Source organism: Zalophus californianus, chromosome 4, assembly GCF_009762305.2.
Source record: "Zalophus californianus isolate mZalCal1 chromosome 4, mZalCal1.pri.v2, whole genome shotgun sequence".
NCBI classification, from domain to species: Eukaryota; Metazoa; Chordata; class Mammalia; order Carnivora; family Otariidae; genus Zalophus; species Zalophus californianus.
The window spans coordinates 86838319-86858151 of NC_045598.1; the positions used below are offsets into that span (position 1 = coordinate 86838319).

Sequence of the window (19833 nt, forward strand, 5' to 3'; positions counted from 1 at the left end):
TAAGCATAATGTTTGGCCAATAATGTTTATTCTGCTTCAATGGGGAATAGTCAACTACTTAACAAACACCTAACTTTCAAATGGCATTTGCTAGCCTACAGCTATCCTTGCCCTTTTTCCTCCCAGGCACTTCAAGTCTTCACCGCCACCAGGGCCAGCACTCATTCACGTATTTACTAATCTTCAGTGGCTATAAACAATGTCAAACTTTGTGCTTGGTGCTGCTGCAATATCTAAATTAATAGACTATAAATCCTGCTTTCAAGGAATTTATAGTCTAATGAGAAAGTTATACATTAATAATTATAAAACAACATGATAACAGAGATATGACAAGAACACAATTTAAAATGGTTTATTCTTTGAGAAGTTAATAAAATGCTGCAGACTAATAATAAAACTTAAAAGGGAAAAATAATAAGGAAGACAAGTATCACCTTTCACCAGGGTAATCAGAGATAACATTTTTAAGAGGGACAAAATAAAATGTGACATTGTATTGTGCACTGTTGGCAGTGGATAATCCAGTGATGCACTAATGAAGAAGTAAAAAACTGAACCAAAATGGCAATGTTCCTCTTAGAAGACAAGCTATATCCTGTATAACTGGTACTTCGGATTTCTATAGAGCTCTGAAATCTAAATCCACCTCGAATGAATGCTACATTTAGTTTCTTAAAATAGTTTCAACTACAAATCCTGCTTAATATAAAATTATACTAAACTATCAATAAAATCCCCAAATATAGCCTGTTATCTGCCTATCACACTACAGTGGTGCAGATCACAGTTTGAATGGCAACAGTATATCACGAGGCTATTGTATAATAAACTACAGTGATGTCTAGAGAAGACTGCCAAAACCTCCTGCAGCATCACTGAAGCATGGTCATAAATAATGTGTCACATTTTTGTGTGTTGACTGTCATCACACTTGTCATACCAACTCAAAGTGCAGCAAGAAAGAAAGTAATTACACATCAAAGAGCCAAAAACAGATGTTCCTTTCAGACTTGGTTATGGATAACTCTCAAAAAAAAAAAAAAAAGGATTAACCCAATGTTGGACTTTGATCTACTAGTATATGTGGTCAGTGTTAGACTTAAATATCTCCTAAAAAAAGAAAAATCAAAAGGTGACTACCTTATTTGTCATCACAGTTCTGTAAATAATTATTAACACCAAGTCCAAATAAAATCTGACAACTTTTAAATTTGTCCACGTAACAAAAATTTGTTTTCTAAAACTGCTAGTACAAGATACTGTCATTCAAATTCATTGGACTATTTCTGCATGAGAGCCATAAGTTCCCTTTTTAGAAATTACTGCACACATATTTAGTTTTCTATATATTAGAGAAATTCAACATGTCCATGAATACAGTGCATTTTTAAAGCAGTGTTGTTGCTGAATCCTAATAGTATATGGGTGTTTAGTGTGTGCCTTGGGATTTTTTTGCTCTAGTTTGCATTGAACTTGTGTTTGTTACAATCAAGTTCTACTTGGACTGTGTTTGAATATCAACCCTATCTAATTTGTACCTCATGTTTGGTATCCACATTTGTTACTTCTCTTAAAATTGTACATAATTCCTGAAATTTAGAAAATAAATAATTTTGATGTCTTACTACATTGCACAATTAATTACAAAACAGATTCCCAACAATGCTCTCAACAATTAAAAGAAGAGCCACAGTTACATTCCTAAATATACATGTTCACTGAGGATTCACAGAACAAGAACAAAACTAAACAACCGTGGTACATTCAAAGCTTTGTTGTTTTTCTGTTTTCCTGACTCTGTGCTATTTTGACAGACTAAGAAATATAATTCCATTCCAGGATGACATTTCATTTTTTCTTTCAGTGGTTGAAGTCTTCTTTAAAATAATACACTATAAGCTGAAGTTCTTCACAAAGCCAGATGTAGCTGCTATGCTAGCTATGTATCTGCTGTTTTCACCTAATTTCAGAAATAATCAACAGAAGTTTATTTTTCACTTATAAGACACTAAGTATTACAAGACACAGATATAAAAGTTTTATACATGTTAACTCACTTAATTCTTCAATGACTCTATGAAAGGAGTGCCCCAGGTATCCCATTTTACAGATGAGGAGAAAGAGACAGAGAGGTTGGGTGTCTTGCCCACAGTGTCCAATGTGGTTAAGTTCCAAACGCAAAACTTAAACCAGGGCTATCTGGCTCCAGAGTCAATAACATTAAGTACTGTGAACGTGGTTAAGAAAGCAAAAACTTGGGGCATCTGGGTGGCTCAGGTCATGATTTCTTGAGTCCTGGGATTGAGCCCCACGTTCGGCTACCTGCTCAGCGAGGAATCTGCTTCTCCCTCTCCCTATGTCCCTTACCCTGCTCATGCTCTCTTTAAGCTCTCTCTCTCTCCCTCTCATATAAATAAAATCTTTAAAAAAAAAGGCAAAAACTTCAACATCATCATCACCTTTTTCATTTAACTATTTCTGCACTTTTTAGTTGCTGAATGATAACTTTGCCTTCATCTTTCATTCCCCAAATGAAACAATGGAAATGAGTTTATGATCTGGGTTCACTCACATCTATTTTTCTGTTCCTAAAGTTTGTATTGTATGAAAGATCTCCTAAATATATGTAAAGTAAGAATAAAATTTAAAGAAATAATTAGTGAATATAGCTTTCTGTTTAGAACCTAGATTGAAAGCATATAATGATAATTTTTAAATATAGTGATAGCTTGATTTTTTTCTTTCTTAATTAAAGAAGACCCATACAGAATTAGAGAAAAGGAAGTACACAACTCTAGCCCCCTTCCACGTGGCAAAAGGGAAATACACATCTACAGCCATATATAGACGTCCTGCTCCATCTAGTGGGGAAAAAGAACTGAACAGCACTGGTAAGCTTCACAATCCAGGGATACAGGTTCACTAAAAGACAGATCTAATCATAGACTATAGAATGCTTCCCCTCCCCTTGCACTTTACCAGTATATTACTGAAGTCTTTACCAAATTTCTTTTATCCAGTACATAATGTCTTTTTCAATGAAAGGTTAAAAGGCATACCAAAAGGCTAAAATCACAGTTTGAACAGACAGAACAAACATCAGAACCACAATCAGATATGGCAAGATTTTGGAATTGTCCAACTAGCAATTTTTAAGAACTACTAGTAATATTCTAAAGAAATTATGGAAAAAAACAGAGAATATGCAAGAACAGATAGATAATGTAAGCTGAAAGATGGAATTTCTAAGTATGAATCAAAAAGAAATGCTAGAGATTGAAAATGAAGAATGTCTTTGATGGGCTTATTAGTAGAATGACTGCACATGTCTGAGAAAAGAATCTCTGAGCTTGAGGACATGACAATAGAAACTTCCAAAAGTGAAAAACAAAGAGAAAAGAAATTGGGGGAAAGAAAAGAACAGAATATCCAAGGAGTGTGGGACAACTACAAAAGATATAACATACATGTAATGGGAATATCAGAAGGAAGAGAGTAACAAAGAAATAATAGAACCAATAATGACTGAAAATTTGCACAAATGAATGTCAGACACCAAACCAAATATCCAAGAAGCCCAGAGAACCTCAAGCAGCATAAATGCCAAAGAAAAACTACTTCAACTTCAGAAAACCAATAATAAAGAAAAATCCTGAAAGAACCCAGAGTAAGACATCCAAATTATAAAGAAGCAAAGACCAGAATTACATTTGACTTCTCTTCAGAAGCTGCACAGCAAGAAGAGAATGGAATAAAATATTTCAAGTGCTGAGAAAAAACCCACCAACCTAGAAATCTGTATCCTGCGAAATTATCCTTTAAAGTGAAAGAGAAAGACTTCCTGCGAAAAGCAAACACTGAGGGAATTCGTTGGTGATTGGTCTATCATTCAAGCAATTTAATAAAGAAGTTCTTTTGAGAGAAGAAAAATTATATAGGTCAGAGTTTCAAATGTAGACAATGAAAAGAAGAGCACTGGAGAATAAATAAGTAAAAGTAAAATAAGACTTTTTATTTTTCTTATTCTTAATTGATCTAACTGATCAGTTTGTTTAAAATAATAATAGCAAATGTATTTAAATATGTATGCATAAGTATATATATATATATATGATTCCTTTATTCATATATATACATATATATATATATACTTACGAAAAAATGAAACAAATGAAAACAATGATACAAGGTACAGGAGGGAGGAATTAGGAATATTCTATTTTTATAGGTACTTGCACTACTGTGAAATAGTATAGTGTTATTTAAAGATGGACTTGGATTAATCAAAAATTACTTCTGGGGTGCCTGGCTAGCTCAGTTGGAAGAGTGTGTGACTCTTGATCTTGGGGCTGTGAGTTCAAACCTCACGTTGGGTGTAGAGATTACTAAAATAAATAAATAAAATTTCTAAAAAATGTATATTGCCAACACCAGGGCAACAACTAAAATAAGTTAAAAAAAAGTATAATTAATAGGCAGAGAGTGAAATGTAATTATATAAAATGCCCAATTTAAACAAAAAAAAAGGCAGAATTGTAAAAGACAAAAGATGAACAAAAAATAAGGTCAACAAACAGAAAACAGTGCCAAATATGGTGGATATAAATTCAATTGTATCTATAATCATTTTAAATATCAATGGTCCAAATATACCTATTAAAAAACAGATTGTCAGAGTGGATCAAAAAACAATGCCCAACTATATGTTCTCTACCAGAAACCTACTTTGACTATAAATATAAATATAGACTAAAAGTAAAGGGATGGAGAAAGATATACCATGCCATCACTAGTCAAAAGAAAACAAGAATATATCTATTAATTTCAGACACAGTAGACTTCAGAGCAAGGAAAGTTATCAGGGGTAAAAAGACATATATATATATATATATATATATATATATATGAATAAAGGAATCAATTGTCAAAAAGAGATGATAGTCCTTAATGTGTATGTGCCTAATGAGAGAACATCAAAATATGTGAGGCAAAACCTGACACAATTGCAAGAAGAAATAGATTAATCTAATATTATAGTTGGAAACTTTAACATCCTTTCACCAGAAATGGACAGATCCAGCGGCCGAATATTAATAAAGACACAGTTGAACTGAATAGACTATCAATCAACTGGATATAGAGTTGACCCTTGAACAACATGGGAGTGAGGGGTGCTGACCTCCCACACAGCTGAAAATCCATGTATATTTTGACTCCCTCAAAACATAGCTATTAATAGCTTACTGTTGACCAGAAGCCTTACTGATAACATAAAAAATTGATTAACACATATTTTGTATGCTATATGTATTATATACTGTATTCTTAACAATAAAGTAAGCTAAAGAAAAAGTGTTGTTAAGAAAATCATAAAGAAGAGAAAATACATTTACAGTACTGTACTGTATATATCGAAAAAAATCTGCATATAACTGGACCCATGTAGTTCAAACATGTATTGTTCCAGGATAAACTGTAATTGACATTTATGCACTACTTCATCCAAAAACAACAGACTACACATTCTTCACAAGCTCACCCTGGAACATTCATCAAGATAGACCACATTCTGGGCCATAAAACATGAACAATTTTAAGACAATAGAATCATATGGTATCTACTCTTAGAACACAGTGGAATTAAACTAAGAATAACAGAAAGATATCTGGAAGGTTCCAAAATTCCTGAAGAATAAGCACCATAGTTCTAAAAAACACATGAGTCAACACTGATATCTCAAAGGAAATGTAAAAGTATCTTTGAACTAAATGAAAATAAAAACACAACTTATCAAAATGTGTGGGATGCAGCAAAAGCAGTTCTCGGAGAAATTCATAGCATTGAATACATATATTAGAATAGGAGAAAAATCTAAAATCAATCACCTAAGCTTCCACCTTAGGACACTAGAAAAAGAAGAGCAAGTTAAACCCAAAGTAAGCAGAAGAAAAGAAATAATAAAAATTAGAGCAGATACCAGTAAAATGAAAAACAGCAGTGTGTGTGTGTGTGTGTGTGTGTGTGTGTGTGTGTGTGTGTGTGTGTTTATTTCAAGTAAAATCATTACATCTCTAGGTAGGTTAAGAAAATAAGAGCGAAGATGCAACTACTAATATCATAAATGAAAGAGGGGACATCACTATGTATCCCATGGTATAAAAGGATAATACAGGAATACCTTGAACAACTCTATGCTCACAAATGTGATGGACTAGAAGTAATAAACCAATGTCTTGAAGGACACAATCTACAAAAACTCATACAATAAGAAATAGATCATTTGAATAGGCTTATATCTATTAAATAAATCAAATCAATAATTAATAGCCTTCCAAAACAGAAAGCACTGGACCCAGAATAGGTCACTGGTGAATTCTACAAAACATTTATGCGAGCAATTATACCAATCTTCTACATTGTCTTTCAGAGACAGAAGCAAAGGGAATACTTCCTACCTCATTATATGAGGACACTATTTCCTAAACCAAAGCTAGACAGAGACTTTACAAGAAAACTACAGACCAATGTCTCTCATGAACATAGATGCAAAAATTGCCAGCAAAATATTAGCAAACTGACAATGTATAAAAAATGACAATATATAAAAAGATCTATACACCAAATGAAATTTATCCCTGGTAGGTAAGGCTGGGACAACATTTGAAAATCAATTAATGTAATCTATCACAACAATAGGCCAAAAAAAAAAAAACACATGATCATACGGATAGATGCAGAAAAAGCATTTTCCAAAACCGAATATCTATTTATGATAAAAAAAAAAAACTCTCAGCAAACTGGAAATAGAGGGAAACTTACTTAATTTGATAAATTAAAAAATCTATGTAAAACCTAAAACTAACATCATACTTACTGGTGAGACTTGAAGCTTTCCCACTAAAATCAGGAACAAGGCAAGGATGTCCCCTCTCACCACTGCTTTTCAATATTGTACTGGAAGTCCTAGCTAATGCAATAAGACAAGAAAAGGAAATAAAAGATACAGATATGGAAGGAAGAAATAAAACTATCTTTGTTCATAGATGACATGATTTTCTATATAGAAAATACAAAAGAATAAACAAACAAACACCAAACAAAAACTCCTGGAACTAATCACTAATTAGAGCAAGGTTGCAGGATATAAGCTTTTTTTTACACAAAAGCCAGTTGCTTTCCTATATACAACCAATGAACAAGTAATTTTGAGATTAAAAACACAACATCATTTGCATTATAACTTAAAAAGTGAAATAGGTTAAACCTAACAAAATATATACAATATCCATATGAGGAAAATGGCAAAACTTTGATGAAAGGTATCAAAGAAAAACTAAGTAACTGAGAGATATTCCATATTCATGGATAAGAAAATCAATATTGTCAAGATGTCAGTTTTCCCAACTTGATCTAGAGATTCAATATTCTCAGTCAAAATCCCGGGAAACTATTTTGTGTATATTGTAAAACTGATTCTAAAGTTTCTAACAAGAGGCAAAAGACCCAGCAGAGCCAACTCAATATTGAATGAGTAGAACAAAGTTGGGTGGACTAACATTATTTCACTTCAAGATTTATTATAAAGTGACAGTAAAGACAGAGTGGTATTGTTGGGAAAAAACAAATAGGTCAATGGAACAGAAACAGACTCACATAAGTATAGTTAACTGATCTTTGACAAAGAAGCAAGGCAGTACAATGGAGCAAATTAGTCTATTCAACAAATGGTGTTGAAAAAACTGGACACCTCACATGTAAAAAGGTGAATCTAAACACAAACCCTTCACAAAAATTAACCCAAAATGGGTCACTGATCTAAATGTAAAATGCAAAACCTAAAACTCCTAGAAGATAACATACAAGAAAAACCTACACGACCTTGGATATGGTGATGGCTTTTTAGATACACCATCAAAAGCATAATTCATGAAAGAAATAACTGATAAGCTAGACTTCATTAAAATGAAAAACCTCACCTCTGTGAAAGACAGTATCAAGTGCATGAGAAGACAGGTCAGACTGACAGAAAGTGTTTGCAAAAGACACATCTGATAAAGTACTGTTATCCAAAATATATAAAAAACACTTAAAACTTACTAGGAAAATTAACAACCTGATTAAAAAATGGACAGAAGACCTTAACTGAGAGCTTACCAAAGAAGACACACAGATGGAAAGTAAGTATATGAAAAGATGTTCGACATGTAATCAGGGAAATGCAGACTAAAAAAAATGAGATGCTACTACATGCCTATTAGAATGGCCAATATCTAAAACGGCCAAAATGCCAAAAATGTTGAACAGGAAATTTCATTCACTGCTGGTGAGAATGCAAAATGGTTAGCTCTTTTGGAAGACGGTCTGGCAGTCTGTTACAAAACTAAACATATTCTTACCATATCAGCAATCACACATTTTGGTATTTACCCAAAGGAGTTGAAAACTATGTCCACACAAAAACCTGCACACAGATGTTTATGGAAGCTTTATTCTTAATTACCAAAAACTTGAAAGCAACTTGAAAGATACCCTTCAGTAGATGAATGGATAAATAAACTGTGTTACATTCAGACAATGGAATATTATTGAGCACTAAAAAGAAATGAGCTATCAAGCCATGAGGGACATGAAAGAAACATAAATGCATATTACTAAGTGAAAGAAGTCAACCTGAAAAGACTATACCTGTATGATTCCAACTATATGACATTTTGGAAAAGACAAAACTTTGGAAACACTAAAAAGATTAGTGGTTGCCAGGATTTAGAAGAGAGGTAAGGATGAAGGCGGAGCAGAGAGGATTTTTAGGGCATGAAATTATTTCACAAGTTACTACACTGGTGAATACATGTCATGATACATTAACCAGGATCCATAGAATGTACAATGCAAGACTGAACCCTAATGTAAACTACAGACTTTGGATGATAATGATATGTCAGGATAAGTTCACCCATTGCAACATATGTACGATAGTAGAAGAGGCTGTGTGTGTGTGTGTGTGTGTGTGTGTGTGTGTGCGCACGCGCGCGCACGTGCGCATGTGTACATGCACAGGGGTACATGGAAACTGTCTACTTTTCACTCAATTTTGCTCTGAACCTGTAACAGCTCTAAAAAAAAAGTGTATTAATGAATAATTTTCAAAAGACAATAAACAACTCAGATAACCCAAATGTTAAAACTCTTAGAGACTTTAAAATATCTATTATAACTATAAAACACTCGATCTAACAATTTCATGACACACTTTGTTTTTAAGGGCATATGCTACATTCACCAAGATAGACTATATGCTGGGCCATAAAATAATTGTCACTAAATCTAAATGGAATGAGATCATATCAAGTTCATTTTCAGAGGAAAACAGACATCTACACTGAAAACCAGGAAATCTTGTGAGAGGAATTAAAGAAAAGCAAAATAAATGGAAAATTATACCGTATTCAGGAAATGGAAAACTCAATGTTTGTTAAAATATGGATTCTCCTCATTTTGATCTGGAGCTTAAATGAAATTCCGATTAAAATCAAATTCTATTTAAGTGGAAACTCAATTTTATTTTAGAAATTGACAAGCTTATTACAAAATTTATATAGAATGCCAATAACCTAAAGGAGCTAACACAATGTCTACAAAGAATTAAAAGTAAGAGCAGTTACCCCACCGAATATCAAAACTTTCTATTAAACTACAGTAACCAAGATAGTTTGGTATTAGTAAAAAGATAGACAAATCAATAAACTAGGATAATAGTTCAGTAATAGATCTACTCATATGTACTCAACTGGCTTTTGACATAGAAACCACAGCAATCCAATGCATAAAAGTCTTCTTTATAAAGGATGAACTGGATACCCTTGTCTAAAAACAATCAACATTGACTTTTACCTCATACCATACACAAATATGAACTCAAAATGTGGCATAGCTTGTGTGTAAAACCTAAAACTACAACATATCTAATAACAGGAGAACATTTTTGTAATTTTGGTGTAGGTAAAAGTTTCTTAGAACACAAAAAGTGTAAAACATAACAACAAAATTGACAAACTTTATCAAAATGAAAAGCATTCACTCTTTAAAAGGCACTGTTAATGAAATAAAAAGGTAAGCCACATGCTGGAAAATTATTGGCAAAACTCTATCAAAGTACAAAGGATTTATAAAAAAAAAAACTCTTAAAACTCCATAATCAAAACATAGCAGCCAATTTTTTTAAATGGGCAAAAGACACCTCACAGAAGAAGATGCAGAAATAGCCAATGAGCACCTGAAAAAAATTCTTGACATCATCAGTTTTGAGGGAAATGTAAACGAATACCACAATGAAATACTACTACACAACCACTGAGAATGGCTAAAATTTAGAAGACTAACCATATCAAGGGTTGGCAAGGACACAGAGCAACTGAAACTTTCATTCACTGATGAAGGGAGTGTAAAATGATTTAATGCCACTTTGGAGCACAGTTCAATAGTTTCTTTGATTTTTAAAGTTAAATATGTATTACTAAATAACCAAAGCATTCCATTGCTCAGTATTCAACTAAGACAAAAATAAATGTCCACATAAAATTTGTACATGAATGTTCATAGCAGCTTTATATGCAGGAGCCAAAATCCGGAAATGATCCAAATGCCCAGTAATAGGATGAATGGATGAACATATTGTGGTTTATTCATACACTGGGATGCTGCTCAGCAGTTTTTTAAAAAAGCAAAATAATGATATATATGAGACACGGATAAGTCTCAAAAACATTATGCTGAGTGATAAAAGCTAAGCTAAAGAGAGGTATACTCAGTATCATTCTGTTTATTAAATTAAAAAAAAATAAGCTATAGTGATTTTAAAAAAGTAAATTAGTGATTGCTTGGGAGAAGAAGACATTGATTATAAAAATCCATGAGGAAACTTTTGGGTGTGATGGCCATGTTTATTTTCTTGATGATGATGGTGGTTTAAGAGGTGTAAACATATTTCACAACTGATCAAATGATACATTTTTAATATTTTCAGTTTACTGTACTTTAATTATATCTCAATAAATAGATTTTTAAAATCTCAAGTGTTATTAGCTAAATGCATCTAGACTGGGAAAAGTCTACCTCCATCCTGTTGTTGTTCTATAGGAAAACCATGTCTACCAACATCATTTTTTAAAAAGCATATACCTTGGAAAATATACATAGTGGAAAGATACACAGGTATCAGAAAGTGGTAATCAAATTCTTACTGGAATATTTGAGATAGCTATTATTACCTTAAGGTAAGTTTTCTGGTCTTGTAAAACCACTGAAATTGTGTAGCTTTTATAAACTATTATTCATTGATTTCTCCCAAGAAAACTGAATGCCAAAATCATTCTGAGAAGTTTGAAAAAATGAAAAATTTCATCAATAAGCTTTTCCACTTAAATTGTCATTATATTCTTCTCATTGTTTCAAAAGAAAGAAATAATCTGCCCAAAGGTACAAAATTGTCAGAAAATATAAAAGACTTGTAATAACCTGCTTTGACCATTAAAAAAGAAAAAAAGATCGAAATAACAATGTTTTGAAAACTTGAGTTATAATGGCTACAACTTGATTTTAGTAAAGAAATTTCCCTATTTAAAAGACTACAGAAGTAATTTTATTGATAATGAATACAGGCAATGTAGTTAATTTTTTAATTTAGCTTTTTCTCACATCTTTGAAGTGTGTTATAAAGCTAGAAAAAAAAAAAAAAAACCCTGAGGTTGTGGATTAGTGTTGGTTAGATATTTTGTGCCTGCTTGAAAGTATTCATCTGCCCAGACCATGTCTCCCCTGCTAGGTTCTGTACCCAGGTGCTACCTTTTTAGAGAGAGAAAATTTATCTAATCCCCACAAGATACCTTGTAAACAAACACAAGCCCAGGAACCAAGTACTTCATTTACAAGATGAAAAGACCACATAAAACCTTTTACTGATACATGGGTCACTGTTGCACTTCCATATCAAAAATGTATATTTGACATGTCATGGTTGTAAAATGATAAAAAAAGAACATAAGTAATAAGAAGAAAACTACATGGTAATACATAATTAACACATAATATATAACCATATATATATATAATACTAGTATTATAAGCACTTTACATACATAAGCTCATTTTTTTAATATATATACTTACTGGGGAGATTACATTACTATTCCCATTTGAAGAATGAGAAATTAAAACTTACATAAAGTAAAAATAAATAAATAAATAATAAAACATATAATTACGTAGAGAAATGTATTTAAGCTATTCTGGGATTCAAAATCAGATTTTTCTGATTCTATAATCAATTTTTATATTCACTCTACTAAGCTGAAATTATATAATCTGAATTATGACTCTATATATTCATTTTGTCATTTTCATATAACCTAATTTTTTATACTTAAAAAAAATTTGTTTTGCTTTTATCTGTTTGATGTTGAATTCTTAGAAGTCTTCAGACTATAACTCAAATATGGCCACGTTTAGTATTTTTTGCCATTAACAGTAGGCAATATAGGGTAATAAATGTAGGATAATACAGAGATGATAGAGATGAAATTATATACTAAACAAATTTGCATCTAAATTGGAATGACACCATTTCCAAAGAAGTGATATTTTCAGTTTTTGGAATAATGAATCACTGATCTCTTTATATCATCTTCACCATTACAACTGTATCAAACACTAAAACAATGCATGTATGGTACCATTCCTATCTCTTATCATTTTTAGTTTAATTTCTACACATTCACTTGCAGAGATTCAAAAGTCTAGATAGATACCATAGTGGAAAACAAAATGAAAAGAAAAATATTTGAGTAAATTTTTAGAGAAAGATATATTAACATCATATTCAGATAAGATGAACTAATTTCCCAAAAGGAGTCAGAAAGTTTTATTGTGTGATTTTAAAATCTGTGTTTGAATTATTTCTTTTCTTCATATTCTTTTTTGAAGTGGGAAATACTAAATTGTTTTGGAAATTCATATACCCATACAATAATATAATTTAGGAAATAAGACTTGAGTTTTATGTATAATGACTATTTGGATAGAGTGATAAAGGTAAACCTTACAGTGAAATGTCTGCATTTATTTACTTTTTCAAAACTAATTACACTTCATATTGAATAAATGTTCTTTTTAAAGCTCCATAAGGTTTCATGAAATTCCAAGATGCAAAGCAGCATAATAAACTTATTTTTGCTGCTCACAGTCACACTCACTAAAGAATTCATTAATGAGTCTTTTAAAAATTATTTTTCAAAAAAAATGATTTTTCTTAATAGTTTAGCAGTTTTTCCAAATAAACAGCTGGAGTTACTCCAGGATTACAATGTGGTTTATGGATTAGAAAATTAAGAATTAATCAAATAATATATATATTAATCTTTTCTTCTAGTACATCTGTCCTTGGTAATTTACTAGAAGCCCTTTTGGCCAGAGGGGTTTTGGTTAGCAGTAGTGAAAACATACGGAAATATTTTAGGGAAATCATTTTTATGTATTCTAGGAGTTGATACTGTAATCAGCCTATGAAACACAGAGGCTATTGTTACATATTTTAAAATATGTAACATCAGATTCAATTATTTACTTTGAAAAAAGAACATATTGTGATAGTTTAAAACTATAATTCAAAAACTCTAAACTGCACCCCAGTGAGCGTGAGTATAAAATATGGGAAAGAAAGTGGAGTACAGTCTGTGCATGAGGGCTGGGGGGAGGGTGGCAAAGGAAGGCCTGTTTGAAAAAGAAATCTAGTCAACATGTACATATAACAAATATCTTTCAGGGCAGTAAATTTTGAGAATATTACTAACTAATTTGTATTTTTAATACATATTAATTAATTAAATAATGTTAATTTTTTCCTCTTCTGTATTTCCTTTTTTTAAAAGAATTATTTCATTTATTTATTTGAGAGAGTGTGTGAGCATGGGGGGAGGGGCAGGGGGCAGAGAGAGAAAATCTCAAGCAGACCACGCTGAGTGTGAAGCCATACTTGGGGCTCGATCCCACGACCTTGAGATCATGACCTGCCAATATCAGGAGTCAGTTGCTCAATCAACTGAGCCACCCAGGTGCCCCTTCCATATTTCCTCTTTATAGAGTCTTATCATCATTCATGATGAACACAGTTTTTTTTTTTAAGATTTTATTTATTTATTTGAGAGACAGAGAGAGAGCACAAGCAGGGTGAGCGGCAGGCCGAGCAGGCAGAGGGAGAAGCAGGCTCCCCGCTGAGTAAAGAGCTGGATGTGGGACTCCATCACAGGACCCTGGGATCATGACCTGAGCCAAAGGCAGATGCTTAACTGACTGAGCCCCCCAGGCATCCTTATGATGAACAAAGTTTACTCTTAATTTCCATTGCTTAAGTTCCACAGGCTCTGTAACTATGTATAGCAATAGACTGAACTAATATATGAAATGAAACCATCCACTGATACAGTTTATCTGTATTACTCATTTATGTTTCCAGAAAAAAAGGTTGTGTGTATTACAAAAATAAGTTTAGTCTGTGAAACTGATATTCGTAGTTTAATTTTAAAATAGAACTTTGCTAGACTAGAAATTAAGTAAATTTGTTTATAATATTCATCTAATAAATAAATATTTATTATCATTTCTGTGCAATCAATACATGATATTGGAAGATCTGAAAGTATATTATTATATATTGCCTGAATGAGTTTATCATTCAGTTTAGTATGATATAATGTGTTAAAAACATTTTGTTTGGAGTCAAAGTTGAGACAAGTTGAGAAAAATCAGAAACAAACAGAATATCAATTAAATAATCTGAAAGTGTCACAAATGTTAATTATATTTAAAATTATACCATAGGTTATGTATATAAGTACAGGAATACAATATCCTCCTGCACCGAATGTACATTGTTCTTTCTATGAAAAATAGTCTGTGTGTATGTGTGTATATGTGTGTGTGTATATTCACTAACCAACCAAATACAGAAAATCTTCCATGTAAACCTTGCCTATTAATTTGTAATATATTACAGAGCTTTACTTTATTATACTTTGAAAAATAAATTACTCAGAAATTGTATAAAACCAGATCAGAGTACTGAATAATGTCTCAGGAGGGCATCTCTTTATGAGGTCAGGACTCAGGTCTGTTTGTTCTGTTAATAATTGACTAAATGAAAATTAAAGGACAAACTACCAGACCCAATGATTGAAGGTTTAAAAGAATGTGATTATCATAATTGGTGAATTATAATTGGAAGGAAACTTTTTACTATGACCTTCACATTACTTAAAAAAGTGATTTTAAAGACATAAGTTCAGCTTTTGCAATATGATCTCTATTTTATACCTTGGAAACATTAACAAAGAACAGAGAAAGGCAGAATATCTGACTTGTACATTTCCCTAAATTAATCTCCCAGAGAAGGAAGTGAAGAAAATGTCCTTTTCTCCAAAGAAAATAATGCAAAGTAGCAAGAGTAAAGCCATTTGCCCTTCCCAGGAAAATAACATGCCTGTGTTCAAATCAACCAATCTCTGTAATGTTTCCCAGTCCTTACAGCCACCGTTGTCTACTCATTCTCTTACTGAACAATAGAAAACATCACTGCTACACCCGCAGGGGAAGAAAGTAGGTCACCCTTTCGTTTTCAACATTGCTTTATAACATATATTGATTGTTACAGTTATTAATTCAGCTCATCTGATTTAACAACATTCAGCTTCAAATAAAATTTGATTTATTTTTACCTCAAAAACTTCTTCATCCAGAATCCTTGTTCCAAAAACCGTGATTCCGTTGGTGTCAACGATTGCTCTCTCACTTCTATCAAGTGGCTTTGTGGTTTTCTTCTTACAATCAACAATCATTGTCACAGTTTTCTTCTCCACGCTGATTGCTACCCGATGCCACCTAAAAAAGCCAAGGAATTCTTTTGTAAGCTTCAAAGACATTGTTGCCACATCATTATTCATGTTAAAATACAATGTACTTTCAATTGTGAAAGTGAGCTGAAATTGTACAGAATGTAGGCTCATTTTTTAATCAATCAGTTAACAGGTGACTACTTACTGTTTACCCAGAAGAGTGTTAGGTACTAAAAAGGACACAAACAGTATAAAATACACACCAGGGGTGGTTGTCTATGCTGATAAGGAAGTGCCCATCCTTTGCTTCACTTTGTGCAGTTGCAACAAAAGCTTAATCTCACCATGTCCTGATGAGCATATTTGATAAGATCAGGGGTGGGATATGGGGTAAGTAATAGTTCCTATGTACGTAAATGCTTTCTTCCAAATGGATTTCCACTTAATTTTTTCCTTTTTTCTCTAGAGATCCCCTGAGATGAACTGTAAAAGGGTATGTCTCCTAATTGAATGACTGCTCCATCTGGAACAACTGAACGTCCTAATTGTACAACACAATGTGCTTCTCTGTCTTTATTCACATTTATTTCAAGTGCTTTCATTTTCTTTTTCCACTTTAATTCCAAGACAGTTATAGATCACTACTGTGGGCAGGATCCAAAACTGAGACACAATACCTTTCCTTCTTTCCAGGGTTGGCCTGAAGTGGGAACACTGAAAGAAAGCATAGTCAACGCATGTGTGGAGTGAGAGTCTCAATTCACTCTGAAGCTACTGTTCCAGCTAATTCAGGGCAGCGATGACAGGCTTAGGGGGTAGACATGACCAGCCCTTTGGAAACATATACACCCTAATCTTCCTATAAAATGGTGGGTTTTATTAACAGTATCTGGTGCTAACATAAACCACTGAGTGAGGCTCACTTGGATTCTGCAAGCCACTCTGGTTTATATTTTTTTTTTCCACATGAAAAATGCTAGATTAATATTGCAGAAGTGTCTAGGACTACATCCATAAAATAAAATACCCCAAAAATTGCAGGAGCCTTCCTAAATGTCTGTTTCATGTGACTTGGCGTCGCTACTGATGAGGACCAAATATATTTCCATATACACTTAGTCTTTGGTCTTTCCATAGCACATTCAACTAGCATAGCGGTCTGCTTAGTTTGAATTGAGCAAAGATTTATTTTGGAGCCACTTAATACTGTGAGAGTAAAATTTACACGTATTTCTGCCAAGAAGCCTGTGTCTTAACTTAAACCATCTCTACTGTTGTACGTATGTGCTTTTCATTAACAGAAAGTAAAAATGATTTCCATTGTTAAAAGCTGATTAGGGGCGCCTGGGTGGCTCAGATGGTTAAGTGTCTGCCTTCGGCTCAGGTCATGATCCCAGGGTCCTGGGATCAAGCCCCACGTCGGGCTCCTGGCTCAGTGGGGAGCCCGCTTTTCCCTGTCCCTCTGCCTCGCTCCCTGCTCATGCTCTCTCTCTGTATCTCTGTGTCTCAAGTGAATAAATAAAATCTTTAAAAAAATAAAATAAATAAAAGCTGATTAGGACTCTAAACTTGATCTGATTGTTGATTAATTTCAGCTCTGATGAAAATGATACGTCATAATCATGGTGTTATACATAATAGCCAAAATACCAAACCACCCTTTAGTTTTGGAATCATTTTTAATTATTCTCTTTCTCATATGCTTTACATTCACATCATCAGAAAATCCTTATATTCAATGTATATACAGAATCCGACTATCCAATCTGCAAGCTCTCTCATCTAGACTCTTAACTGGTCTCTGCCTCCTCTCTCCAGCAACCGGAGTGATCACTTTAAAATACAAGTCAGATCAAGTCTCTGCCTTGCTAAAAACCATCTAACAGTCCTAGCACAAGCTGAGGTCCTTACTCTGCCTCACAGGGGTGTGCCCTGGCCCTCTGACCTCACGCCCCACTTTTTGCTTTCTTGCTCCCTGCATGAGAGCCCCACTGCTGCCTCTTTCCCGTTCTTTGTACATGTTCTTCACTCTGCCAGAAACGTTCCTCCTCCCCAGCCCCACATGGTCCACTCCTTCACTTCCAACAAGCCTTTGCTCAACGCAACCATATCAAAGAGATGCTCTGTCAAAAACAGTACACCCTTAAATTCCTTACCCTGATTTATTTTCATATCATCACTTTTCATATTAATCATTAAGGATAGTATGTAAATTGCTCATAAAAGCCTAGCTTTTCCTGCCACTGAGATGAAGTTTTCTCCATGGTCCTGACAAGGATACACTGAGTGTGGATTTTTTTTTTTCCATCTGCACTGCTATTTCCTTCTTACACCTATAATTAAATGTCATATTTCAGATAAGGTTAGTTTTAGAAGCCTAGATGCAGCAATAAAATACCAAGTAAATTTTTTTGAAGATTTTATTTATTTATTTGAGAGAGAGAGAGAGGTAGCGAGAGAGAGCACGAGTAGAGGGAGCAGAGGAAGAAGCAGGTTCCCTCCAAGCAGGGTGCCTAACGTAGGGCTTGATCTCAGGACCCTGAGATCATGACCTGAGCTGAAGGCAGACACTTAACCGACTGAACCACCCAGGCACCCAACCAAGTAAATTTAAAAAACACTTATTTATATTTAGCTGCTCCCTAAGTGAAAGGCAATATTCACAACACAGAATTCAGAATTCAGCATGATTTTCAGAAGAGTATGATGGTTACTAGGGAGTCTAACTCTCTAAGTTCAAACCCTACTTCTGCCACTTTACAAATATATGATCTCAGGCAAGTTACTTAAACTTTCTGTACCTCAGTCCCCTTATCTGTAAAATGGGTTTATCAACATTATTTTCTTCAAAGAGTCGTGGAAAATTAAATGAGTCAACTATGTATAAAGAGCTCCCAACAGTACATAGCAATATCGAGTATTATAAAAAGCTTCTTATGATTGTCAATATTAACATGCTTGATAATAGGTAAATCAAATCGGGTCATTCCTCTGCTCAAAGAGTCTGCAGTGACTTCCCATTTCACTCCAGATAGAACCCAGAACGTTTGTATCCATCTACAAAGTGTTATACCCTTTGGCCTCCCATGGCTTCTCCATCCTCCTCATCCCACTCTGCTCCTGCCATGGTGGTAACCTTGACATTGCTTAGACCAAATCAGCCACACTTGGAATCAGAGGCTGTGTATTTGCTTTCCCTCCTCTTAGAATAGTATACTTCTAGTTGTCAGCAGGGCATGCACCCCAGATTCTTCACCAGTCACTTTCTTAGTGAGATTTTCCCTGATCTCACTCCTTAAAATTGCACCCTCCACAACCATTCCCTATCCTCTCCACTGCTCTATTTCTTTCTCTCACTTATCATCACCTGATATGCTCTTTATTCATATATTTTTAAATTGGACATCATTTGTCTACCCAGACTGCAAAAGAAACCATGTAAAATTAGGTATGTTATGTTTTGTTCATTTCCGTGTCTCCAGTCTCTAGAAAAACTGCATCACACTTTATGAATATTTGTTGAATGATTAAATGAAATAATTGCTTTCAATATAGCTACAACATTGGATTATTATATTACTTACTTCCCATCAGCAATGTTAATAGTTCTGAAGAGGGGATAGTCTTCTGGGGCAGGTTTTCCAGTGTGGTCTTCAAACAGGAAAACAGGTGATCTCCCAACCTCAACACCAATTTGTTGAATACCGTGCTCATTATATATAGATAAAAGGAAAGACTGAATTCCTTTTTTGGGTTTTATTGTAAATAATATTGAAAAATCTTCTGGAAAATTTCCTCCTGAGAAAAGAAAGCCAAAGGGTCAGAAATTCCAAATTCCCAAATTATTACTTTTTTTTAAACCTTTCTAGGTAGCCTTAATAAGTCATGTAAATTCAAACGGTAATAACAATTCAGATTAAAAAAAACAAATGGGAAGGAGATAATAAT

At 33.5% G+C, this 19833-nt stretch overlaps 1 protein-coding gene across 5 annotated transcripts in view; it reads right to left on the reverse strand.

Annotated features, from left to right (window-relative positions):
- The window catches only part of COL11A1 (collagen type XI alpha 1 chain), a 195981-nt gene that overhangs the window by 147399 nt on the left and 28749 nt on the right, over positions 1-19833 (reverse strand). For 4 of the 5 annotated variants that reach the window (XM_027571529.2, XM_027571515.2, XM_027571497.2 and 1 more), the window contains 2 exons: positions 19470-19683; positions 15769-15931 (listed from right to left, as the gene is read on the reverse strand). In XM_027571529.2, the coding sequence (XP_027427330.1) occupies positions 15769-15931; positions 19470-19683 (377 nt within the window). Of the gene's footprint in view, positions 1-6878; positions 6967-15768; positions 15932-19469; positions 19684-19833 lie in introns of those variants that run through there. The other variant, XM_027571523.2, reaches the window with a different exon arrangement.